Source organism: Tursiops truncatus, chromosome 20 (assembly GCF_011762595.2).
Source record: "Tursiops truncatus isolate mTurTru1 chromosome 20, mTurTru1.mat.Y, whole genome shotgun sequence".
NCBI lineage: Eukaryota > Metazoa > Chordata > Mammalia > Artiodactyla > Delphinidae > Tursiops > Tursiops truncatus.
In genome coordinates, this window is record NC_047053.1 from 30,437,533 (window position 1) to 30,464,469 (window position 26,937).

General features: G+C 57.3%; 1 protein-coding gene across 5 annotated transcripts in view; it reads right to left on the minus strand.

Annotated features, from left to right (window-relative positions):
- Window positions 1–7,237: 7,237 nt before the first annotated feature.
- BCAS3 (BCAS3 microtubule associated cell migration factor) overlaps window positions 7,238–26,937 on the minus strand; it is a 571,522-nt gene continuing 551,822 nt past the window's right edge. For all 5 annotated transcript variants that reach the window (XM_033847806.2, XM_073797378.1, XM_073797379.1 and 2 more), the window contains one exon: window positions 7,238–8,039. In XM_033847806.2, the coding sequence (XP_033703697.1) occupies window positions 7,891–8,039 (149 nt within the window). In that variant the 3' untranslated portion in view covers window positions 7,238–7,890. The remainder of the gene's footprint in view (window positions 8,040–26,937) is intronic.

The window sequence follows — 26,937 nt, forward strand, 5'->3', positions numbered from 1 at the left end:
GGCGAGGGACGCGGGGCTCTGGGCGCGGGGGCGGCGGGGGCTCTGCGCGGGGCTGGGCTGGGCTGGCCCGCTCCGGCGCCGGGGACCACGCGCGACTGGTTAGATCTTGTCGTGATCTCTGGAAAACTGTGACTATCTCACATGTCCTGCCCTGCTCGGATCCCCTGCGCTAACGAGCCAGGCCCCCCTTGATTGCTGATTTTACGCTTTTTGGACCAATTGTGGGTCTCCGGGGGCGGGGTTTTGACAGCTCAGGCCAAGCTCCGGCCGGGAGGGGGGGCCGGGGAGAAGGTGTCGGAAGCCTCAGCAGTAAGAAAACATGTCAACAGAATAAAATATTAACCAATGACGGGCCAGCGAGCCCCGAGACCCCTCCCCCTGCCCCGGCCCCCACCCCGCCGCCCGCGCCCGCGGTTGCCTGCGCCCGGACAGGAAAGCGCGGCGGGCCGACCCGACTTGCCGAAAGGGCCTGAGGCGGGGGGCGCCCGGGTCCCAGGGCCCTGGGGAAGGACCCCCAGCCGCAGGCCGCCCCAAGTGCAAAGCATTGACACGGCCCAGAGAGGAGAGGGGGCGCCCTCCTTCTCCCGCGCCCGGCGGCCCGGCAGCTCTGGCCCGCGCCCCAGCTTGGCCTCCGACCCCGCTCCCGGCCGTGGCGCCGCCCGGGCCCCTGCACTCCGGAGGGAGGCTGCGGGTGCTGGAAAGAGAGGCCGGTGGGCGGGCGAGTCGGGAGGCGCTGGCTGCCGAGGTCCCGGAGCGGAACCCAGGTGGCGGGAGCCGGTGAGTGGAGCCGTGGCAGAGCCCTGGAGGGGCCGGCGTGGGCGGGAGCGGGACGCGGCCTTTCACTCGGGAAACGCGGGGAACCCTTAGCCCGCGCCTCCCCTCACAGGAAGACTCAGGAGGAACCGGGAGTTCCGGGAAAACCGTGGACTCAGCCCCGTATCCGCCTGCGTCCCCGACCTAAGCAGAGCTCTCCCACTGCCGGGAGAGCGGGTCCTCGGGGCTGGGAAGGTGTGAGTGCACCTTCCGCCGAGTACAGGGCGGCAAGGCGCAGGCGGATCCAGCCCCCAGGTTCTTGACCCGCGACCCAACGAATTTTCGCCGCATCCGGTACCAAAGACACAAGTATCCCTCATTCTAAACACCGGCATCCTCTCTCCTCCACTTTCCTAGAATTTGTTTCCAGCTCTCGAAAGCTCACGTCTCCCAGGTTCAGTAATGCCGAGTAACGAGTGTGGGGGTCTGAGCGTCTGTGCGCACCTGCGGTTGAGCCTCCACCCCCACCCCCTCCTACCCCCGCCTGCCGCAGTCGTTCTCAGGCACCACCAGTATTGCCTCCCGCCCTTGGGGTGTGTATGTGTTTGTGTGTGTGTGTGTGTGTGTGTGTGTGTGTGTGTGTTTCGCGCCCACTGTGGTGGTGCCGTCTGTGCGCAGCGGGAGCCGAACTTAAGGCGTGCGCCCAGTGAAGCGGCTACACACCTGCCTCGAATCAGTCTCAGGCCTGACACTGATTCCTGGAGGTCGCGTTCTGAAGGCAAGACGGACCACGCACTAGACACGGGTGACACTCCTGCCCGCACAACCAATGCAAAGGCGGGTGAGTTCTGCCGGAGCGGGTTTGCGCCGGCGTTGTGGGCGCGTACAGCCCACATCAAACAGTGTCCCATCCGCTGCGCACACCAGTCGCGGGGAATCCTGTCGCTGCACACGCCGACCTGCCGTGTAAAATCTTATCACCCCGGCAGTGCGGGTTGGGGATCGGCCGGAACCGTTTGGCCTTCCCGAACTTTTTTTCTACTTTTCTGAGCGGACCCCGGAGAGCTCGCTACCCCCCTACCCAGCGTGCAACAGGGCGCCGCCCCCAAAGGGTTTTTCTTCACGACCTCACTCTCTACTGGGTCGCTCCTCTCTTAGTGCCTCCTCTCTGTCCAGAACGAATCTTCGACTCCGCGCTGCGCAGTCTATGCAGCCGGGGCAGGATCCGTTGCAGCTTTGCACAGGCGAAGTCCTGCCGGCTCCGTCTTAGGCGAGATGTTGCCCCTGGGGATGGATGTGTGTGGACAGGTTTGAGCAGTTGGTGAGGTGACCAGATAATAGCCAGGGCAGCGTTCCGGAGCCAGGAATCCGGGCACAGGCCTGGGAATCCGTGCATGCACTCGCAAAGTCGTGTGTGTACACGTACTTTCGAACTTGCAAGAATGGCGTGTAGTACACCTAAGTGTGTGCGATTTGGACATTTTCCTGGAGAAGGTCTGTAGCTGGTCCGGGGTCCAAGGCCCAGGCAGTCTGAAACACGCTGGTACGGGTTGTTCGCCCAAGAAACCCCGCGGAGACGATGCAGCGGCTGCATTTGGGGACCACAATCCCACCTGGCCACAAGCACTGGGCCACGGACCTGCCCTCCGGCGGCCACAGGCTCTTTCCCGGCCCGGACCCCATCATCTGCCCTGCCCCGTCGTCCCGCAACCAACCCGAGGTCGCTACAGCCGCTCTTAATATTCCGAATTTCCATCCCCCTATACCCCTACCCCCAACACCTCCAGCCAAACTCTCCAGCGAGGAATATCCTTGGCTCAACGAAAACCCGCGAAGGGGAGGCCCGGGAGGCCCTGGTGCTGTGCCGTGCGGCGCCCATGTCCCGCTCGGCCCCTCCCCCACCACCCCCCGGGTCTGACCCTCCTCTTCCCGGGGACAGGCGCCTCTGGGGGGTCCCCGGGGGCTGAGAGTGCGTGTCTCTTTAAGAGGCCCTGGGGGGCGCCTCGCGAGCCGCCCGGGGCTGGAGGGGGAGGGCACGAGCGGGGGCGGCTGGCGCCAGGCGGCCGAGGCTCCACAGCAAAGCTCCGGCCCCTGTCACTTCGCATCGGCCGGGCCCCGCAGACAGGCGGGGGACGCGCGCTCAGCCGCCCCTCCCTCTCCTAGGCCGTCCAGGGCCCGGGCGTCGGGCGGGCTCGGGCCTCGGGCCTCCGGCCCGTTGCACGCGCTCAATTAGCTCTGTGCTTCCCGCAACCCGGAAATCGGGCGGGGGCGGCCTGGGCCGGGTGTGGCCGTGGTCCCGAGCCTGGCCGGGCTGCTGTCCGTCCTTGGCCCCCCGTAACCTTTCGCGGGGTCAAGGGCCAGTGCTGGGACCTTCCCGGAATTGGTCCCCGCCCGGTGTCTTGGTCTGTGTGACTGGGCGTGGATCTGCGTGCTCCTGCGTGGAGTGATGGCTTGGTGTGTACGGTCCTGTGGCAGAGGGGACGTGCGTCCGGGCAGCGGGGCGCTGGCGTGAGACTGGTACTGAGTGCGCGGTGGTTCATGAGTGTGCCCGGGCTAAGCTCGGGTGCCGTGTGTGGCCCTATGCCGGTGACCAGTAGTGGAGGTGCCACTGGGCGCGTCCATCCTCGTCTTGGCCTGTGTGTGTAGGAAGAAGGGGACGGGAGAATAGACAGAGTTGCTCCCCATCCCCGGCTTCCCGGCCGGACCCGCGCCTCCCGGAGCCTTGGCGCCAGCCAGCCCCGTTTAGTGGCCGGCCCGGCTCCCCCGCAGTCCCGGGTCTGGCTGGGGTGGGGGCCGCGGCCTCGATGACCCCGGCCCGCAGCGGCCCGGCCTGTCCCGTCCACTTAGACAAATTGCGGCTGACAGGCTCGCAGTCTCTCTGGAGTCGCCGCCCGTCCGTCGCCTCCCTCCTGACCCAATTACCCCGCGCAGGGTCGGGCCAAGTGGCTGGGATGGGGCGGGGGGCTCGGGGAGAGCGGGAGGCGCGACCTCTTCCCGGCTGCGTTGTGGCCCAGGCCTTGCGCCGGGACAGGCGGCGGGGCCACTTCTTCGGATCATGTCCCTGGAAGTGCCTGGGCAGCACGGCCTCTGCGGCCCAGTCCCCAGTCTTCCAAGCTGACGCGAAAGCAAGGCCCACGCTGGCAGCTCTGGCGCGGGACAGCCCTGGCCCTTGAGGGTCGTCGCTGTGCACCTGAGGGCAAGCAAGGTCACAGGGCCCGGCAACCCAAGACTCATCCCCGCCGGATTTGGGACGACTTCCCCAGAGTTTTGGGGATTCCATAACCCTGAGAGCTCCCGACTACTCTATGCTCTGGGGTCGAGGTCCTCGGTTCGCAGCAGTCCGCTTGGGACGCAGGGGTCGGTAAAAGTGAGGTGCACATCTGTGAAGCTGCCAGTGCGTGGACGAGCACGGGTGTGAGGTCATGGGTGTGGGTGCCTGGGATCGTGGCAGAGTGAACAGGCCACGCTGCTGTGTGGCTTGAGAGGGGGGCAAAGCACAAAAAGGACCCCCCTAGGACCAGCCCACCTGCGAGAGAGGGGCGGGGCTGGCCTGCGCGCGCTCACCAGGCTCTTGATTAGCTTTCGCAGAAACGCTTTCGCCTGGAGCAGGGCCATGATTCCCTGGAGCAGCTTGGGGGTAGTCCTCGACAATCCGGGCGGGCTCCAGCGTCGCCTCACCTGCCCTCCCCCTCCCCGCCAAAGAGCTACCTGGCCTCCGGTCAGCCTCTGGGCCTCCAACCAATCTTTCGCTTTTTTGACCTGCAGCTTCCTCTTTGCCTCCTTGGACCTTGTTGCTTTTCTCCGCTGGGTGTGCTCCCCTCCCCCCACTTTACAGATGAGCCCAGAGGTGCAGTAATTTACCCGAGGCCACACAGCTACCGGTGGCAGAGCTGGGATGGGACCCAAGGACCTTAAGAAACAGCAAGGCCACTCCTTAGAAGCTGGTGATGTCATTGCTGTCCCACTAGCTACACCTGCTCCTGCAGCAATGCAGTACTGAGACTCCAGGGCCCCACCCTCAGGCTGGGCTCTGGCTTTGAATACAAGACGGTACAAGATGCTCTTCCCTTTTGCCCCCAGAGTTCCCAGCTCTAGGTCTGCAGGAGGGGGCTGCCTTCTCAGTTACACGGGGACAAAGGAGCAGCTATAAAGCTAGCCAGGGGCCAGGGCTGGACGCTCTTAGGAGTAGGGAATGGGGGTGAGTGGCCTCAGAGTCTTGGACTGTGTGCGGGCCCAGGACAGGGAGGTCAGTGCAGAATGCAGTTCCTCTAAGGGAACTGGTCTGGGCATGTGAGGCAGCATGGAGCAGACAGGGGTCAGCAGATTAGCTGTGTGACTTCTTAACCTTGGGCGAGGCTTCTTTCAGGCTCAGGCTTCTCATCTGCAAAATGAGAACCGAATAGCGCTCTTTTGGGTGCGTTCTAGTTTAGAGATTCCCTGATCTGTGAAAATCAGAAAACTCAGCAGTGAGAAACCATTTCCAGTCTTAGACCGGCAGCTGCCTGCTCTGGCCTCTGCTTGCTTCCAGAGGAGCCGACACTACTGTTTGACAGAGCGCCGTGTACCTGAATTTACCTTGGGACCACTGGGCCATTTCTCCAATCAGTCCCAGACAGTGCCCTCCCTCCCTGAGCTGCCACTCCAGCTCCCATCAGCCTCCTCGCAAACCATGAAGGTATTTTTTCCTCCATCAAGTTGAGAGAAAGTCCATAGTGATTGCCTGTTGAGCAGGTAGGGCTGTAAGAATCAGGGAGGTCACATGGCTTCCTCAAGGTCACCTGGTCAGGCCACAGTTAGATGCATGTTCCGATGGCCTCCTAGGGTGATGCCATCATGGGGGTCTGCTGGGGCTGCTCCGGGGTGAGGTGGACCTTGCCCTGGGTGTTATCTCTAGAGGACAGGAGGCTGGCTGCTCCCGGGCCAGTGGGCAGTAAAGCCCCCCACCCTGGGGCCCAGTCTCACTTCCAGCTGATTACAGGCTGTGGCAGGGTCTATAACCTCTCCAATTAGCCGGGGGCCAGACCCGAGGCCTCTCTGATAACCCCAGCTCCAGTGGCAGCCGCCATGGGGCCAGCTTATCTGGCCTCTCTTATCCTCCCCCTTCCCCCACATACTCAAAGAGTTGCCCTAGCTGTGAGCAGATGAATAACCAGATTGTCCTGCAAGCTCAGCCCTACACCCACCACTTTCCCCGACTGAAGGAGGCCACAGCTGTTTTGCACCCCCTGGAGGGAAAGGGCTGAGCCAGGGAGGACTCCTGGCTCTAAGCTGCCAGCCGGTCCCCTGTGTGGTTGGAGAGCGCTCCTGGCTGTCCATCTTTGCCCCATCCACGTGCCCTAGGGTGGGTTCAGAGGGCCTGACCCTTCCTTGAGCTCCTTCCGTGGCCAGTGTGCATAGGCAATCTGGTGGCACGCCCCTCCCTCCCTCCCTGTCCCCTTTTGACTGAAACACTGCTCTGGCTGGGGTGGGGGGTATGCCAGGCACATCAGTGTCTCCAGGTGGGCTGGAACGGGAAAAGCTGCTGTTCCTCCCGCAGCCCCGACTGGGCCCAGGCCTCCTTCCATTCCCAGCATGCCTCACTCTGGCATGTGATTCCTCACCCCGCAGGTTCCCAGGCAGGAGGGACTGGCTTCAGCCACCCTATGCAGGGCCATCTATTCAGCCTTCAGAGCCGAGTGTGATTCAGGTCCCCCTTCTGCTAGCATGCCCAGCTGGTCGGGTGGAGGGCACTGAAGATTTAATCTCTCCGCAGGCGCCAGGGTTGGATGGGGTGCGTGCGAAGAGGGCGGGGGCCCTGGAGCTCCCCCGCTCTGGCTGGACGGCTGGATGGGAAGGCCTGCTTGTTTGTGAACTCTTCTGTGGCTGTTACATTAAACTTCACCCCAAACCACACCTGGATCAGTGGGTTTCCTTCAATCCTCCCAGGCCTCTCTGGGGTCTCAGGGAAGGCGGGACTGGGGCTACCCCTTTTCACTCCCCTGGCTCCTGTCTCCTTCCTGCCATTCACTTTAGGTCCAGAATTGGGAGGTGGGAGGGGAACCACATCAGGAACTTGTCATCCAAGGTTCCAGCCAGGTTTCCTGGGAGACCCACCTTCACCTGACCACCCGTCACCTTCTGAGTCTGAGGAGAGGTAATGACAGGGAGCCTGTCCCAAAGACGAGGCCAGAGTCTTCATCAGGCTCTCCTTCCCACAGCAGCCCAGAAGCACATGCCAAGGACCTGACCAGCCCTGATGGCCACAGCCAGGGAGGGTCCGGGCCTGGGGTGCCCCCAGAACTCAATGGCTCTGGTAACAGGCAAGAAGGTCAGAGAATGGATTTAAGTCAGACCCTGCCCCAGTTCAAGAGTAAACATCCTCATTCTCCTTCCTCCCCCCTCCCTGACTCCCCCTCAGCTGCACGTGTGGAGCAGGGACACACGGTCAGGCCCACAGGACTCTGCTCAGCGCTTGGAGAGGACCCTGACCCCAGCAACTCAGGGATGGACACCAACTGCAGCGTGATTTATTGAACAAGACGTGCACTTTTTGACAGGGCCTCAGTAACCAGGGTTTCCTTCACTGAACAGTACAGGACCAGGGTAAAAGGGCTTACAGACAAGAAAGACAAATCCTTTCCATGAGCCAAAGGGGAAAGAAAAGAGGAAGGGGGGTTTCTTCTTCCTTCCTCCTTCCCTAATACGCTGGGCCTCAGTTCAACGCCAGAAGCAGGTTGGCCAAGGGAAGCTGGGCAGCGTGTGCCGAAGCCAGGAGTGAGCTGGGGCTGTCGCTCAGGGCCAAAGTGCCCGCCGGACCACCCACCCTCGCCCCACCCAGGCCCCCGAAGGGTTTGGTTAGAAAATACAAAAGCGGGTCCAATGCAGGACATCATGTGCAAACGGAGGAGGGGACGGAGCTTCTGCAGAGTCTCTCTCAGCCACGGCCCCGTTGATGGGGGGCAGAGGTCATGGTGAGCCAAGGTGCTTTGGAGAAGGGTCTCTTCTCAATCCAGGGAGGGGGGGCGGCTGTTGTCACGAAGCTTGGGGAAGGTGGTGGTAAAAGACGAGCAGAGTCCGAAGGGCAGGACCAGGGCGGGGACTTCTCCCCTCCCCCCAGCAGGTGAGTGGGCCAGCCAGTCAGAAGCAGGTTGCTGGTACCTACGGGAAGCTGGTAGGGAAGAGGCTGAGGGGCTGACTCTCATTGGTGGGCAGTGGGGATCGGTAGCCATCGAAGTTTCTCGGGATGCTGCCGCTGGTGGAACCTGAGCTGTTACTCAGAGTCTCGATGCTTCCCTCTCGCTGTAGTTCTGCAAGACAGAAGGGCGGGCCAGGCCTGGTCAGAGTGCCGTCTTGGGGAGGCGGGGGTAGCCCTGGGCCGGGCTGCCTGCCTTGAGGCACCAATCTGGGTCCATTTACATCCTTCTGCGGGGGGAAGGACGGGCCGGGTGGCAGCTCGGGGCACAGGGAGGCTCCCCCTGAGGAGGGCGAAGCCCCCTTGGCTGGCGGGCTCCAGTTACTCCCTCATTGTGGGAGCCCCTTTAGCCAGAAGTACGGCCGCCCTGATGATTTGTCAGGACCACACTGCCATACATGGGGCATGTGCTCAGCCAGCATGCTCCCCCAACTCCATGAGAGGCTCCTATCCTGGAGCTACAAGTCTGGCAGGAGGGGAGAAGCCAGGACATGGGAAGGACCGACGCTTCCCTACCTGATCTGTCTCCCTCCCCTCCCCTGCCAGGGAGCTTCAACCCTGGCTTAGCCACTCGCTCACTCGTTCTCACCCACACAGTCTGCCTGCTGGCCAGGCCCCGGTCCATCTGCGGCACCTCCTGGAAAGTGACCTGTTTCCCTTCAGGAGGGAATGCCAGGTTTGAGAGGGGCCTACGTGCCTGGAGTGCCTCCTTTCTCCCTTCCTCTGGGCTCCCAAGTGTCCTGGAGGCCCCCCAGCATTTCTATGCTCAGAGTCAACCCGGGAAGCAGGCAGGGAGGCTCCCATCTCCTCCTCTGCCCCTTCCCTGGCGTCAAAACAGCCACGCTACCATCTTGGGTATGGCACCTGGCTCCCTCTCGTTCAACTCTGGGCAGCTTACCCAGCTGCCCACCATCTCTTGATCCAAGACAAGTACTGGGGTAGGTGGGCTGGGGATAGACTTCCTGGCGTGCCGAATGCAAGGAAGAGAGAATTACTTCTTGGCTTTTTGAAAGTGGCCAGTTCCTATACCCTCTCCCTCACAGTGGGCTCTGAGATGTGGGCACACACATCCCTGGGCAAACTCTGGGCCCCAAGCCGAGATGTGGTACCCGCAACCTCTCCTTCCCCAAGGTACACCTGCCCGGGACTGAGGGGGTCTTGCGTGTCCACCCCAGGAGCCCAGGACCTCAAAGCAGTCATCTGAAACGGCAAGGTGTGCTCGAGTGTTACACTTGTCTGGTCTCTTTTATCTCCAGCCTGCACCTGCTCCCTGGCTCCCTGCCACCGTACACATGCAGCACAGCTGGCTTTGGTTAGGGAATGGGTCATGGCCTTTGCTCCTGGGCCGGCCATCACCAGTCGGCCAGGAAATAACCACCGACCCCCCCCCCCTGCGGGTGACCCCCAAAGCATCGTGGTGACCCAGCAGAGGCAGCCACAGAACGGGCTGGGGGAGTCTGTGCTGCCCTCCTTCAGAGCAGGCTCCTGGTCCTGTGTGAGGCGTGAGGGGCCCTCAGGCTGGAAGGGTGTGTGTGCCTGGACACCAGAACCCCTCAGCAGATGGGGGCTGTGGACACAAGCTACAGGCTTGGTGATGGCCCCTGATCTCCAAGAGACACTGGCTGCCCCGTTGGGCCCAACCCTGAGATAAGCCGAGAGTTATCTAGATGTGGATCGCCCTCTAGCCTCACCCTCATCTGGGAGTCCAGGCCATTGTGCCGAGAGAGGGACAGGACAGGAAAGCAAAGAACAGGCCCCGGGATTTCTGTATGGAAGCGTCGGGCCGAGGAGTCTGTGGGAGATCTCTGATTCCAGAGGCCCTGGCCCTGGTGCAGGCTGTCCCAGCACTAGGGGGCGCTGGCAGCAGGGCCAGGAGGGCAGGAGACAGGAGCAGTGGCCGCAGCAAGAGGAGCAGGGGCTTCCTGAGCCAAGGAAGAAAGCCCCACGTGGAGGAGCAGAAAAGGCCACCGGCATGGGGAAGGTCGGCACCTCTCCAGAGCTGGAAGCCATGCCTGACGTTCTGGAGACCCAGTGCCGGCACATCCCCACTAGCGAGGAAGCCGAGGGGCCGGGAGCCCAGGACCGAGCGTGGCACCCCCTCTGCCCCTCAGCACAGGCCCGCAGGGACCCCACCCCGCGAGTCTGGGCGGACGCCCGTCATCCCATCCTGTGACAGTGCAGGGACGGTTGCCAAAGGGACTTACAAGATGAGTTTGCTGCTCTCGGGGGCCAGGTAGAGCCTGAGCTGTCCTGCTCGTGTTTTCTCTTTACCAGTGAGGCCTGGGACATGAGGGAAGTGGTCCCATCTCCCAGGGCGACCGAGCTCTGGTGAATTTATGTCCCGTACGTCTCCCCGGGCCTCCTCCCTCCTCTCCATGCCCACGGCCACTGCCGGGTTAGGCCTGTGCTTCCTGCCTGGATAAATTCCAAAGTTCCCTACTGGTCTCCTGCCCTCCAGACCCCCCTCTCCAAGCCACCGCATCCCAAAGCCGGGGTGTTCTCTCTGTAGCACAAACCTCATCTTGCTTTTCCTCTGCTTAAAAATCTTCATCGACTCCTAAGCGTCCTCAGGATAAGGTCTAAACCCCTCAGCTCTATCGAACTGCCTTCCGTGACTGACCCGCCCCCCGCAAGACCTCACTAACCTCTCCTGTTATTGGATTTGAGGAACCAGTAATGAGCTTGGGCAGTCTGGGGGCCTCTCCAGGCTGCCTTAGGCCTCTGGGCCGGTGCTCATCCAACTTCCTCTGACGGAAAAGCTCTTCCCAGGCTCCCTAGGCCCCTAGGGCGCCTACTCATCTTCAAAGCTAAGGGCAAGCACGAGCCTGTGCTGGCGGAGCCGGCCAGGCCCCACTGTGCTGTGTACCCACTCCTGCCCCGGGCCCTCTAGCACACTGTGCACCGCCTGCTCACACGCGTGTCTCCATCCAGGTGGAGGGTCTCTCGGGGGCCAGTTCTGTGCTTTCTCTCTGTATTCCCTAGTGCCAACCGCAGGGCCTAGAAAACAGCTGGTGCTCAAAAAACATTTCTCGAATGAATGAGTGAACGATGTGGGAAGGAGATGTGGCGCTTTTTCTGCGCATGACTACCAGTACAAGAAGCAGGGGCCCGGCTGGGCCTGGGCACTTTCCTACATGCCTCTGTCAAGTCCCTCTCTCTTCTTCTCGCTGAGACAGGATGAGCGTGTGCAGAAGCGGATGTGGACGTGTTCGAGGGGTGCACACACGGTTGCCCCTCAGGCCACCCAGCCGCCCAGCCCTCAGAGCAAGCGGCAAACGAAGTGTGTGGCCTTACCTTCCTCCATCCTGAACACATGCTTTGTGACTGTTGGGTTGCTCATGGACGCTGGGCTGTTGGCATTGTTTTTTTTTTCCCTTGTGAAAAGAAGAGCATTGAGGAACCTTTTGGGAAAAGACCCGGACAATGATGGAGAAGTACACTGATCTCTGCAAGCAGGAGGAGAGGGTATCGGGAGGTGTGGGGAAGTCACACTGGGAGGAGGGTAAGCTTGCAGCAGAATTCTGTAGTGACATGCATGTGTAGGGGCCTGGGGACCAGTCTTGGGGGTCCCAGAGATGGAAGTGTCGTGACACAGCCGAGACCCCCTTTGGTGAGGGTGACGGGTGGTGGGGGAGAGGGAAGGAGCCTCTGGCCCATGCAGTGCCGGCTGCGCCCCATGCACGTGGGATGCCAGGAGAGGAAGAGGAGACAGACAAAGGCTGAGTTTTCGGGGACGCCTCCGGATGTTCTGACTCAGTGGCCCAGTTTCTGGCTGCCACCCTCCTCCCCCAATCCCCAGATCCCTGGGTCTGAACAGCTCTCCTGCAGCTGAGGTGGACCTGTGGGGAAAGCCCACCAGAAACCTGCCAGGGCTGCAGGAGAGAGAGCTGGGGGCTCTGTGGTGGGGGACTAAGCAAGCATCCCTGGCAGCCTCCCCACTCAGCAGAAGTAGGTGGATTCTGGCCGGTGGGAAAAAGCTAGCTCTAAAGGAGGCTGCTCTCCAGGCCTCAGAGCGAGGTAGGGGATGAAGAGTAGCTCCTAGACAATGGACTGGACTTGGACAGAAAATCCTATTATGACCTCACTTTCTCCAGCGCCTTCGTGCTCCTGGGACGTGGGTGCTGGTCTCCCCACCTTGCAGGCAGCAAAACCAAGGAAGAGCAGGAAGCCATTGGCTCTGGGTACACAACCCCCCACGAGAGAGAACTGGGCCGCTGCAGGCCCCAGGACGGTGATGTGACAACTCCAGAAACCGCTAAGACTGGCTCCAGTGCTCCCCACTGGCTGTGTCCACCCATTCCCTGCTGGCTCTTTTTGGAAAATGGGCCTGCTGCCCCTCTATGCCCTGGGCCAGGATGGGTCAGCCACAGCGGGTAGGGGGGCAGTGGAATGAGCAGCAAGCAAAAAGGAGGCGCCTTGGCTCTCATGAAGTAAGCAAAGGACAGAGAAAGCTCAGCCCTCGTGCTGCCCTCACTCTCTGTGGAGCCTGGCAAATTTCGAAGGTGTCAGAGGCGGACAAAGAGGTGGCTGGCCTTGTTAGGGAGAAGCGAGCCTGGTTCCCTGGGCGTGTGTGCCAACGGAGACCCAGGGAGCATGTGAGGAGGCAGGAGCTTAGCTGCCCCATCTTGGGCTGGGCCACGCAGGATGAGGGAGCCTGTCTTCCGTCCTTCACTCCACCATCACCCCAGCCCCTCATCTCCCAGCAGGATTACTGAGGCCCCTTTGCAAAGGCAGGAGCAGCAGCCTGGCTCCTGCGAGCCGTGGGTGGGTGCCGATGAGCAGGGCAGGGCTCCACCCAGGGAGAGGCAGAGGATGAGGCAGGAAGGGGACCTTACACGGCACAGGAGATGGCACGGGGGGCAGAGCATGAGGAAGCCCCTCTCTCTGGTCCTCCCCGCTGGACTGCTGGTCCCCAAGGCTGCTTCACCATGGAGGTTCTTCTCCCTGGGACCGTCCTCTCCCCTGGGTACAGACCCTTCACTCCCTTGAGGCCGTGCAATGCCTGGTAAGACTGGGTGCAGGTCTCTCTTCACAGGAACAGTCACTTTACTAAGCGCTATGGTCTTGGTTCCCTGATCCCTGGGGAGGGGGTGAAACGCTGAGGACACAGGGTCTATGTGAGCTTTGGGAGGAGCTGGGGGAGCCCAGGAGGGCAGGAGACCCCAGGGGGAAGGTCAGGAGTGAAGTCCTACTTTGGGCTTGACCTTCTCCAGGCCTCCTCCAGGCCGGAGGGCAGTGAGGGTGGCTGGCCAGAGACCCCGAGGTAAGCCCCTTTGGCTTCTGGTGGGTGAGGGCCCTGTGGAGAGCCCATCTCGGGACTTGGCTGAGGAAGGTCTGTTTCCGGGACCCGATGGGGTCAGTGAGGGCAGTTCTGTGTGTGTGTTTGGGCGGAGGGTCCCTGGGACCCCTGAGGTTCAGTCCCCAGGCCTCCCTGGCACTTCCCTTGCCACAAAAGGAGTAGCATTTACTGCCGGGCCCCTCTGGTGTGCTCAGAGGCTCCAGCCGGCCCAGCTCTGCACACTCAGCCTCGATGCTGCTCATTAAAGGGATGAGCAGAGCACTTCTACGGGGCCCTGGCTGCAGCCACACACCCCCGTCCCAAGCTTGCGGGGAGCAGGATTAGGCCTTGGGGTGGAGTCTTAGGTGGTACCCACCGCCCACTTCCAGCAGAGAGGAGGGAGAATGCCCCCCACCCTTACCCCTCAGCCTCAAGGGCCTGAGGAGTGGGGGGGGGGCAATGTCGGCCCAGGCTGGGGAGGCAGATGAGGGCAGTGGTTAAGAGCACAGGCCCTGGGCCCTGCTACCTGGGAGATCTGGGGCAAGTTACTCAACCTCTGTGCCTCAGTCTCCTGCGCAGGAGGGTAACAGTGTCTCTTTCATAGTGCGGTCGTAGAATTAAATTAAACAATGCATGTAGAGCGCGTCATGAAGTGCTTAAAGCTTCCCGTCAGCAAATGTGAGTTACTCTCATTGCTGCAATTGTATTAGCGCCTGTGATTATCCACAGGACCTCGGGGTCCCTCTCCATCTTCCCTCCCCAGCAGGTGTCTCTGCCATCCAGGCCCCACCGGTTCGCGCTCCCCCTTCTCCACTGGATCTTGGGAAAGAGTCTTTCTTTTTAATCAAGAAATGGCCTGAAGAGGAAGATGGCAGATATGTGTTTACAGCTTTTCATTTCCCTCCTTGCCTCTTTGAAAATACCTTCTTCCGAGCTGGAAAATAAATTTCCAACCCTGTTGACGTGCATTGATTTTTCCCTCCTGCGTCCACCTCCCAGTTCTTCCCCATCAGCGGGGCCTGTGGTTAAGCCCCGTGTCTGGGTTGGGCTCAGTGGTACCTCAGGGGAGTGGGTGGCCCCAGAGCACGGAACTGTCAGCCAAACTGCCCCATCTTGCCCAGCGCCTGGCTCAGAGGTCTGCAAACAGAAATGGCTTCCATCCCCTTCTGCCGTGAGGGTTCTCGGCTGAGGGGTTGAGGTCAGGGAGTGGGGTGGGGGGAAGGAGGTCCTCTGAGCAGGAGATTAGTGATTTTTAGCATCTTCTCCGAAAGGAATATACAGAGAGGAGACCAGGGGACCACAGGACTGCTTCAAGCTCAGCAAGTGGATCTCAACGGGGTCTGCCCCAAGCAATCGACTTTGTCAGCAAGGGGCCTGCCAACAAGGGCCTGGGACCAGCTATGCAAGCTGGGGCTCGGAGAGAGAGGCGCTCAGGAGGTGGGGGGCTTGGCTGCATCCTGCGGGTTCAGGAGGGTGGTCAGCTTCCTGGTGCTGGAACCCGAAGAGGTGATCCGGAGGCCAACTAGGGGGTGGACACGGCTAGGGGCTGCTTGTCTTACAGCAGCCCTGGGCCTGGAAACTACTGCTCTCTCTTCCAGAGAACAGGAGTGGCTCACAGAGGTGGGGGTCTCTTCAGGGAGACAGAGATGGAGTTGCCTGAGATGGCTTCTGGAAACCCTGACAGCTCTGTCACAGACCACACTCTGGGTTGGAGCCAGCCTCAGCCCCAGGGCACTTTTTAGGAGGTTAAAAGGGCAGCAGTTAAAGGAGGCAGCCTGTAGGGAGGCCTTGATTTTCCTCCCACCCTGACACACCGAACTGAGGCTGCACGGCCCCCCTGCACCTTCCCTTTTCCTGTCCTCTCAGCCCTGCCGTATCCCACCCTCAGGCACCCTCCGCAGGCTCCAGAGCCCGCAGAGAGGCCAACAGACCAGGGATCCTCTTCTTCCACCAACACCAGGTCTTGGAAGGATGGGGGCTGGGGGGTAGGGCTGAGAAGGTATCACTTTTCTCCTCCAGCAGGGGTTTTTATTCCCCTCCCGGGCACACTTGTGGAAGGAAGGAGGGCAGTTTCTCGAAGCTGAGGGGCTGAGGATGAAAAGGGCCTTCGGAGTTCAGATAATGGGAATCCTGGTCTGGGTGATGGAATGAGGGAGTGGAGAAGATAGCTAACAATGGCCTGGGTATCTCCAGGGCTTCACACCTGTGTCTGAGCACAGAGCCCTGGCCCACTGATTCCACCCGACTTCTGGTCATCTCACTGCACACCCAGCCTGGGGTCCCTAAGAGCTTGTGCCAACGGCCCGAGTCCTGCAGCCGGTGGGCAGGTACATGCCTTCCCTCCTGGCAGGAGTCTCTTCCAACCCACAGGGCTCCCACAAACACGCTTTCTTATCTCCTTGCCCAGCTCTTGTTCCTGACCCCCGCAGGTACCGAGACCCAGAACGTCACAGAATGAGGCCAAGGCTACGTGGCCTGCTTTGCCCCTCGCCAACCCCTCCCCCGCTGCCAGCTCCAAACATGAAGGGCAAATATCTGCTGCTCATGGCTCAGGCACCTGGAAGTGTGTCCCTTGGCCACTGGGGCCACGCACAGCTGCCTAATAACCTCAGGGTTTTGGGGGGAGACCTGAGGCCTCAAGGAGACCTCAGACCCTTCTGGGCATCCACTGGCCCCTCCCTGGAAGGTGAAAGTCACGATCAATACCTGGAAAGGATGGTTGAGAAAAACTGGCAAGTGGAGAGCCCTCTCTGTGCCTTAGGCCCCACCCAGAAAAACTGGGGAAAAGGCACATCACCTTTCTTCCCTCCAACAGGAAAGGTCCTCAGGCCTCTGGAAACCCTATTCGTGACAGCAGGCCAGTCTGGCATTAATACATGAGACAGGGGCACAGAGGTAGGCTAGGTCCAGGGTGTGTGTGTGTGTGTGTGTGTGTGTGTGTGTGTGTGCGCGCGTGCGTGTGTGTGTGTGTGTGTGTGTGTGTTGGGGGTGGAGAAGGGAGCAGAGCATCTGAGTTCCAGGCAGAGCAGCTCACAACCCAGCCCCGGATCCCTTCCCAGACTTAGGTGGTATTGGCCACAGGGTAGGCTGGCCTGTCTGGGGCTGGAGCCTTCCCCTGGGTCCCTCCTACAACAGCCATGATAGGGCACCAGCCCCAGCCAGGGAAAGACCAGGAAGGCTGCCACAACCCGCTCCCAGGCAGCCCATGTGACCCAAGCCCTCTCAAGTCCTGGCTTAAGGAGAAGAGAGCAGCATCACCCACCCAGGTCACCTCGACCAGCACCCCATGTGTGGGGACCCTCTTGGTGTCACTACATCTGTCTAACTTTAAATCCTGACCCAGGCAGAGTATGTCCTGTCACAGCATATTATACTTGGGGATGGCAAAGGCTGAGCTGACCTGGCTCACGGGTCCCTGCTTTTGAGTTATGTGATAAATCTGGCTGAAACCATGCTTGAGATCAGCCAGATGTAGGAGCAGCCTTGAGCTGAACCTCCCTGTGGGTGTCGAGGAGGACTCGCTCTAGCCCCAGTCCTGCCGCCAACGTGCTGAATGACCTGGGCAGGTTGCTTCACTTCTCATTTGCATCACCATCTGTCAGGCAGCAGGGGAGGGGCTGCTCTGCAGACCTCACAGGGCGTGGGAGGCTCTAAACAGAAGAGGATGTGAAGGTGCTTCAAGAAGCAGGATACGCCCGGAGCGCGTGGGAGAGACCACTCTCACTGCAGTGGGGTCCTGGGTAGAAAGCTGGGGTTGCCATCTCTGATGCTTCAGCAGGCTGAGGCCCTTGGAGAAGCGGTCCTCACCCAGGAGGGCCCAAAATGCCCCCTCTAGCTCCAGGCCAGCAGCACAACACGGGGGGCAGAGCTGCGGCAGATGCCATCTGAGGTAGATGCAGGGGGGCGGCGTGGCGGTAGAGGACGCCCAGCCAGGTGCTGGACGGGCCTCCTTTGTGTGCGTCTGCATATGGGGCCCCGCGACCATGCCCACTCAGCATGGCTCTGGGGAGGACACAGAGCTTGGAAGCTGTCCCAGGGAACCAGGTGTCCGGCAGCCAGCCTCGACTTTCCTGCCTCCTGAAGTCCAGCCTTGAAGCTCGGAAGACCCCACCGAGCTCCCGGGCGGGGTCTTCCCGAACCGCCCTCTGGGGCTGTGAGACAGCGCAGGGGCCCATGGACCACAGGAGAGATGCTGCTCCTTGAACACGGCCGGCCTGATGGGCTCAAGCCACATCCGGTTCTCATTCAAATGTCCAAATGTAATTAAATTCTCTCCGATGCAGCGGAAGGGTTTGGTAAGATGTGGCTCTCCCCCTTCCATCAAGGTTAGGAAATCGCCATCATCTCTCATTCCATGGCTGACCCAGTCTGCTCCCTGCCACTGATCTGTCCCGTTCTGTACAGTTAAGGCCTGTGCTCTGATCTGTTTTCTAGAGCTGATGGGGCTGGGGCCCATGCCGCGCCCTCTCCCCCACCATCCCACTTACCCACCTGAGAGGATGGCCAGCTGAGGCCCAAGCAGCAGGCTCGCTTTGACTGAACAAGTCAGTGCACTGTGGGCTGGGCAGGGGCGGGGAGGTGAGCGGCCCTGGGGACACGGCTGCCGAACCCAGGCTCGCCTCGGGTTGTGTCCTCCTTCCACTGCCTGGATGTGTCTCGTCACGCCCTGCTGAGGGATCTCCTCTCTGTAGTTTCTCACAACAGGATGCGCTCGAGAGCCTCTGGCCTGGTCCCAGAGCCCTCTATGGGAAATGGAGCCTCTCACAGTCCGGGCAGGGTGAGGCAGCCTGCCTGCCCCTACGCACGGAGAAGAGGAGGGAGGCGTGAAGGAAGCAGAGGAGTGGAGAAGGCCTGGGAGCCGTCTCCGGGAATCCCTGGGACCTCCACGTCTCACAGGATTGCTGGTCATTTCTGGCCTGTCAGGGCTCCGAACGGGTTAACGGGCAGCACGGTCCAAGGTGCCGGCCTCGGTGAGACGAAGGGTGGCCCACTCAATAGAAAGGAGGCGCGCTCACCCGAGGCTTCGGTGCCTCTCCCCAGCCTCCCGTTCAGGACTTCCCTGAATTCAAGCATCCCCTAGACAGGCTGCCTTTTCCAGCTTCCCTTCCCAACTGAGTATCTCCAGTTTACGGCTTATTTTTACTTAGGGATTTATGACTTTCATGGTAATGGGTTCCATTCTACTTCCTCTATGTCTATTCTTCTAATCTTTGTGGTATAGGCTTTACGAGACTTTCTTAATAAGTCGGGGTAGTATTCTTTTTGAAACAAACTGTCCTGCAAGTTAATGACTTAGAGTGGGTGTGGATGCTCCCCAGAGACAAATGGGGGCTGGGGAGGGGATAACCAGGGTGGGGGTAGATAAGACTCTTCTAGATTGAATACAGGTCCCTTTAAGGCTCTTGGTCAGCTCCTGGACCAGAATCCCCCAGGCTGCTCACCAACATCCCCATCTGAGATCTAGGACCACTTTTAGGCACACGCGGCACTTCCACACCAAAGAGTGCTCACCCTGGAGATGGGCACAGCTCACAGCAGCCCCAACACTGCTGACCTGACTCTAAATAGGAAACATTTTGTATATTTGTTTCCAAATGGTAAACATTAGTTTAGTAATGGATTTAATTTAATTGCTTGGTGGCATTACTGCCAAGGCCATAGGGCTGGTGCCTTCGTATCAGTGAAGGTTTTAAGGAAATGAACCTAGTTCTTAGTTCAGTTGTCCTAGGCCAAGCTTAGCTAGGACAGTGGTGATGGGGTCAAGGTCTCTGTTGCCTCTGTTAGGGTCCCCAGCCTATGATCTTGACCCCGTAGTCACGAGTCTCGATTAATTGCTGCGGTGCCGCCCGTCCAGATGAAAAAGCTGGGCGGATACACAAAGGCGGATGCTGCCTTTGTGCTCTGTCCACAGACTGGCTGCTGGTGCCGGGCCTCTATTCATTATTCAATTCAGCTCGCTCAGACGAGCCTTTCCATTTGCTCCTCCAGGAGAAATAACAAATCTAGAAATGCAATTCCACTTTGCTGTATTACAATATTGATTTGCCCGTCGAGTGGGAGTGCATTTGTTCTGTCAGTCCCCCTGTGGGCAGGAAGGGGTTAACCAAATGTTTATCACAAGGCTGGCTTCAGAGTTGAAAGTAATGTGATCAGTAATGAATTTTGTGTTACATTAGGTTGTATAAATGGACAGACAAGCGCAGACAACAAGTGGCCAGGAGTCGGGGCTAATCTAATGATGTAAAAATAGAGACAGCACCAATTATACTAGGGGCCAGCTCCAGGCTCCTGCAGGGACTGCAAATGAATAGGTACAAATCAAATTACTCACTAATAGACGCACTACAAGAGGGGCAGTCAATGGTAAATGCATTAGAGCCTAGTGACCTCTCTGCTCTGCACAGCAGAATCCGAAAATTTGACTTCCATCTTAAAAGTGGGGGGCAGGGAGTGAGGTTCTCAAAGAAACTCTTGTTGGGGGAAGCACGGCAGCTACTCCCCACCCCAAACCAGTCCGTCGCCAGAAGGTACCTCCTGTCTGAGCCGACCTCTTGCCCTCACTCCAATGCCTCCTGAAGCCTGAGCACCGGGGGCAGGGGCGGGGGGCCTCTTGAGGGACCAAAAGAGCAGTGGATGAAGCCCTGCACGTAGGCAAAGACAGGAAGTTACATACCAACACACTTCACAGCCATGTGCCTCTCAGGGGTGATGGTTTTGCTGCTATGTCAAGGGCTGTGTCCGTATTGAAAATAAAATATTTCTTTAAAGAGGATCACAACATGGACCTTTCAGAGAGCAGCGGTGCCAAGATCAAAGGGAGTAGATACGAAAATCTGGTTTGACCACTGAGCGCTTTGCGGGGAGTGCTAGTGCTCTGTTCCGAGGCACAGCACAGGCAGGGTTTTTTTTTTTTTTTTTTACATCTTTATTGGAGTATAATTGCTCCACAATGGTGTGCTAGTTTCTGCTTTATAACAAAGTGAATCAGCTATACATATACATATATCCCCATATCTCCTCCCCCTTGCATCTCCCTCCCACCCTCCCTATTCCAACCCTCTAGGTGGTCACAAAGCACCCAGCTGATCTCCCTGTGCTATGCGGCTGCTTCCCACTAGCTATCTGTTTTATGTTTGGTAGTGTATATACGTCCAGGCCAGTCAGGCAGGGTTTTATCTATTTCTTGCCAGCCTGAACTCGTCTGTCCTTCCCTCTGTTCCTTCTCCCAGTCCTGCCTTCGCCCTTACAAGGGAATGGGAGCAGAGAAGGATGTGGAGTTACCACTGGCACCGCAGCCCCTCAGGTTTTCTTCCTCCCTCTCGGGCTCTATGAATGTGGAAACCAGGCCTTAAGTTCCAAGCTGCTTGGCAGTGCTGCTGGGCTGCTCAGAGAAGGCTCATGGAGATGTGCTTAAACGCATGAACCATATGCTTAGATTCAGCTCCCAGTGGCTTGGGGAGGGATAAAGTATGAAACCAAAGGACCCAGGCCCATGCCTGGATGGAAGCGGGGGCGGGGGGGGGGGGTCTGGTAGGCTCGGCCCACCTGCTCCTCCCCACAACCCACCCCTAAGGCCAACACCAGTCACATACATCAAAGTGGAGATGGCAAGCTGGTCCTGGCCAACTGGAGATGATGGGAACTGGCCAGAAAAATGAGCCCCCTGGCCCCAACCTGGCGGGGGTGGGGCGGGCAGGCACAGAAGGGAAAAAATCATCCTGAACAAATGAAGCAACTGGATGTCAATTCTCCCCAAACTCAATTAAGCACACAGAGGGGTGCGACTGCAAGCTATCGGGCTACACTAAATAAAACATATGTGGGGGGAATCGGCGTACGTCTGGGAAGCCTGGTGCCGGGAGATTCTACCAGGACATTTAAGAATGCTTTCTGTGGTGGGCCTGCAGGTCCCTGGGGGCAGGGGTGGGGTTCAAAGAGAAGTGGGCAGGAAGCAATCACCAAATGTCAGAGGTTAGACAGCTGACTCTGGGGTGGGTGCTCGGAAACGCCTCCCTCTGTAAATTCAATCTGATGGGCACGGCTTGGCTTCCTTCGTCCAGGACTCTTTTGCTTCAAGAGCCCAGGCTCTGGACTCCTAAAGGGTCAGAGGGCCACTTCCAACTTTCATTTTCTGTGTGTCTGTTTGTCTTTCCTCTGTCGCCAGCCATCCCGCCTGGGGTGGGGGCAGATGGTGGTCGACACCTCAGGCCACCTTCCGGGGCAGTAGAGGGGCAGAGGCAGGGGCAGAAGGGAAAGCTGGGTATTTAACCATCCATGACTGTGTTCAACTTTGTTCAGATCTCACACCTCGCAGAAAGGTCAATGGTTAAAGGTGAATTCTCTGGCAGAAGAGGAGGAACGGAGAGAAATCCTCCCGTTTGTTAACCATTTACCCATGTTCATGTCTTCAGAGAAGGCCCCTTATCTGGGGGTCCAATGGCCCTTCTCCACCCCTTGTCCAAGCCTGTCCGTTTTCCACAGGAATTCCTGCCCATGTGGGGCAACACCTGAAAAGGGGACTCTGAAGATTCACTGATGAGGTCACATGGGCACTTCCTCCTTGTCGACAGGAATCAGTGTGCTTTGGTTAAAGAATTCAAAGAAGACTTTGGGCAACTGAGAAATGTGCAGAGGAGCTTCTCAGCCCTAAACTTCCATTACAGCTCTGCCTTTGCCTGGGGCTTCCAGCGGCCTTAGGGGAAAAGGAGAGAGGGATGGAGGAGGCAGAAACTAACTATCTAGAACTGGCCAGAAACTGACAAGTGTGTCTTTTAAACACAATTCTTCTTTCCATTGCTCCGACTGGCTTTCATTTACCTCTCAGGAGCCACGAAAACCCATCCAGTCATTCAGCAAACATTAACTGGGGCTCAGCTTGGCTCCTGTCCCAGTGCTAGATGCTGGGCAGGGAAAGGCTGGTGGTTAGAGGTAACAAAGACGAATCGGACTCAGTCCGAGGAACCGGAGTTGGGCTAAGACACACAGTATGGCTGACGGAGGGGCTGAAGAGACCACCAGAGTTGAGCCTTGCCCCAGTGGGATGGAGAAGGGAATCCGCCATTGCTAGTTAGTGGAAATGGCAACATGTACTACCTGCCCAGGGCCAAGTGTCAAGTGAGTAGGCGATGCAGAAATTCAGAGAAAGCTTCAGACAACGTGAGATTTGAGCTTGGTCTAAAAAGGTGACCGGGCAGTGGGTGAGGGCAGCAGGCCCTTGAACAGAGCCAGGTCAGCAGTGCCACGTGCTGGGGGTGATGGGTGAGGGTGTCTGCATGGAATATGAATAAGGGGCGACTGTGGAAGGGGTGTGGGGGGAGCAGGCTGGAAAGGAAGGTGAGGAAGGCCTGTAAGAGACTTGAAATATCACAGCAAGGAGCCCAGGCTGTCATGTGTGGGCCCTGGGCTCTTGTGAAGAGGGAAACAGGACAGGCAGAGGAGGCCCTGACAGTAAGGATGCCTTCCTTTTCTGGGTCTCCCTTCTCGGGAATAATATGTAGGAGTGATTGATAAACCCCTCGGACCAGGTGACAGGATCTTAAGAACTGGAAATTCTTCCTCCTTTTTTTGTTTTTTTTATAAATTTATTTTATTTTTGGCTGTGTTGGGTCTTCGTTGCTGCACATAGGCTTTCTTTAGTTGCGGCGAGCGGGGGGCTACTCTTCGTTGCGCAGGCTTCTCATTGTGGTGGCTTCTCTTGTTGCGGAGCACGGGATCTAGGCATGCGGGCTCAGTAGTTGTGGCTCACGGGCTTAGTTGCTCCGCGGCACGTGGGATCTTCCTGGACCAGGGCTTGAACCCGTGTCCCCTACACTGGCAGGAGGATTCTGAACCACTGCGCTACCACGGAAGCCCTGGATATCTCCTTTTAATCCCACATGTTTTAGTTATGATTTCATTTCAAAGCTTTAATTTTTCCTCCTTTGTACATCGCAGAGAGGAACGTCTACCCGGCGGTGGTGTGACAACTGTAGGATGCTCACATGGTTAGCATGGATTTGGAGGCGTAGAAGCCGTTTGGGAGGTGGCGGCCGTGAGGACAAAGGAGAGGAGGAAACAAGGCAACCAAAGCGCTTGGCACAGGGAACAGCGGCCAGGACATCATGGGAACAGGAGGCCAACATTTCCTGCACCTCCTGTCTTCCCTCTCCCTTGGACTTAGAGAGGAAGAAAGTGAGCTGAGAGAGGGAAAGCTTTATTCCCTGGAGGGCCAGCACCGTGCCCAGGGGTACCTCCAGAGAGCCCGCCTGCCTGCAGCGGCCCCGGAGAGAAGGTGAGGGCCTACTGAGGAGGTGGCTGACAGGAGCCCCTGAAAGCACTGAAGAAGGTGAGAAAATCCAGGGCCCGACTAGGTGAAGCAGAGGAAAGTACCTAAGGGACTGGCTAAGTTGCTTCCATGATAGTGCTTGCCTGAGAGCAGGGACGTCTAAAAGGTAAGAGAATTAATTCACTGCCCCATGCCTGCAATTACTGTCACGTGATCATGTGGCACCCTGAGATGGAAGGGGGCTGACACGGGTCCTACTGGAAATGCAGCCTTAGCACGAAAATGTTCCCAGCCCTCAGCAATGAGGCAAGCAGGAGTTCCAAGGCCCATTGGAAGAGCTAATCCTAGAGGGAGGATAGAGGGTCCAACATGGTCCAACATACTGGGTTATTTGTTTTGGGGTGCCCATCTGGTCAACTCCAGGAACAATAGCTAACATTTATTGAGATCTTAATTCTCACAGTCCTGAAATGAAAGATATTAGCGCGCATACACAAAAATAGTGCTTTTAGTTCATCTTTTTGCAAAACGTAGGTAGTCGATGGACTTTGTTAATGGATATTTGTTAATTCACTTATTGAACCCTTCCTATGACCATTTAAAAGCTGTGTCTACTGTTCAAAATGTGCTTTCCATATTAAGGAGGAAAAAAGGTACAGCCCTTTCAAAAAGTAGAAGTAGTTTCTGACAGAAATCTTTGGAAGACCTTTAGCTGAAAAGAATCTCACAGCCTTTTCTGCTGAGTAATTACTATACACACAGGAAAACTCAGAGGATTTAGCAGAGTAAACTAGAGCACTGCTTTCCAAACTGTAGGTCACAATTCATTGATGTATTGTAAAGTCAGTTTAGTGAGTCATGACTGCATTAAAAAAAAATGTAGACAGCTGATTCACATCATTGTACAGCAGAAACGAACACAGCATTGCACAGCAACTATACCCCAATTTAAAAAAAAAAGAAATAAAATAGTACTAGGGTGTACTGCCTATACTATTGTTTTCTGAAAGTTTTATATATTTGAGCAAGGAAGTAAATGTATTTCTCATGGAAGGTAAGAGGTAAAGATTGAGCCCCCAGTGTGATACCCAAGAGTAGCTGCTTCTGGACTAGGACAGAATCTGTTAAAGAGACTCTAGACAGAAAAGGATGAGCCTCTTTCCTACCCTTAGTGCTGTGATCATAAAGGAGAGTGAAACAGCATTCCCAGGACTGAAGGAAGCCACAGTCATGGGGAAGAGTCAGTCCCCCTTGACCTTGACTGCTGACTTAGTGAGCTCTTAAGAGTCAACAGCAGCAAAGGGAGGCTGCCTGCAACAGAGATGTGTCAATACTTTAAACAGCTGCTCAGGACCTGTGAACTAGGCCTAGGGCTTTTGCTATTGGATGTGGGAGAAAGCCAAAAAAAGAAAGACAAGGTTTAGCTAAATAGTGATTGAAAGAGTTAAAGTGAAAATAAACTTAATATGTGTCCAGGTGTTTATGAAAAGTTGTTTGGTTTTAGGTTATACCTTTACTTAGACACAAAACAACTGGAATAAGTAAATGTTTTGCTTATTGAAAAAAATCCTATTTTTCTAGAAAAGGCAATATTGAAAGGCTTGTCTACTAAGCAGGAATTAGTCATGTTATTTTGAGGGGCTGAGAGAGGAGGGGCTGTAGGAGACAGCATTCCCGGCAGAAGGAGAAGTTTGTGCAGAGGCCCAGCAGGCAGAGGGAACACGTGTGCTTAGGGACCCTCCGGGGACTTCAGCTCGGCTGGAGCTCGCCCAGAGCAGTGAGAGAGGAGTCCGCAGACAGGGCAGCGGCTGGTCATGAAGGGCTTTGTACGTGATGAGATGGGGTGAATCCGGGAGAAGGACAGAGCTGGCGGGAGAGGAGTTCAGTTTTTGGACATGTGGAAACATCGACAGGTGACTGGTCTGGAGATCAGGAGAGGAAGCCAACTTGGAGAATCTTTGGAAATCATCGGTTTATGGGTAGTAACTGAGGCCGCGGAAGCAGAGGGGATGGCCCTGTTCGCACTGAGGGAGAGGAAAGAGGGCTAAGAAAGGGCCTGGAGAAATACATTGAAGGCCGACAGAGAAAGCAAGCCCAGGGAAAGGACGGACAAGTAGCAGAGGCAGAAGAAAAACCATGAGAGTGTGGTGAAACAGGAACTACAGGGAAATCACTCCGAGATTACAGGGCCTGGCTCACCGGGCCAGCGCTGGGGCAAAATGGACATTCGGTGGTGACTCTGGGTACTGTGGCCGGGCAGGCTGGGGGTAGGAACTGCTCCTCCTCTGGACAGCAGGGGAGGGGACGTTGCTGCAGGGACGTTTAGGGTCTGGGTGCAGGAGGCCAAGGGATTGCTCAAATGGTGACCAGCATTTTCTGAGGGTGAGAGACAAGCTGGTGGGGTAAGAGATTTGAGGGGAACGGGAAGTTTGACATAGCGTCCATGAAGAAGGAAAGAGACTGATTTCAAGATGCCGGGTGGACAGAGCACAGGTCCCATACCGAATAAAGCGCAGACTAATTCATACCAAATAAACAGCAATAATATGGAAAAAAATAATAAAATACACACTCTTAGAGGACCAGAGATCTGGGGAATCTCTAAGAGAATGAAAACGGGCCAGAAGCCACAGCAGTAAAGCAGGGGCTGCAGCAGAGCTGCTAACACCTAGGTTAAATGTACAATCCATTCACCCAGTAGTTACTGCACACCCCCTATGTGTCAGACACTGTTCTAGGCACTGGGATCTGCTGCAAAAGATGAGTGCAAACTGAGAATCGGAAAAGGGGGCACTGGGAAAATGCAGAAGGACTGCCAGGGCTCACTGGACAGTAGAGGCCGTATGTTTGTAGAGGTACCGATCTGAACAACTTATGATTTTTCTTCAGCAACCTAAGTGTACGAGCAGAGTTGACTTGACCTGGATTTTGTTTTCTTGACTGGGGACAGGGGAAAGGTAACAGGGGCAAGAGGTGTGAGGATATTAGAAAGAAAGCAATGCAGTCAGTTATTTTTTAGCTGGACTTTCAAATTTAATTTTGATCCAATTAGAGTAACTGGTCACAGCCATCCTGGAGGACAGAGCTAATGTCCGCCTCACAGGTCAACTACGTTTTAAAACGGGCCTTCTCAAACTTTAATGTGCATAGAGATCTTGTCAAAACGCAGGTGCTGATTCAGTAGGGCTGGATGGGGCCTGAGATTCTGCATGTTTAATCAGCTCCTGGATACAGACAGCGTTGCTGGTTCACAGACCACTCTGCGAATAGTAAGGTTTTGAAAGGTTTTGCTTTACTCTGGGGGAGAGTTGTTTTGCACTATGGTACGGCTTACCGGTGGGGTGCTGGGGCTGGCTGACTGCTACATTTTCAGGAATTCTGCTAGGTTGACTGACATCATGCTGATAGCTTGAAATTAGCTGCAATGGGAGGTTCTGTCCTATGGCAATGCCCAACTGCTATAAATCAGGG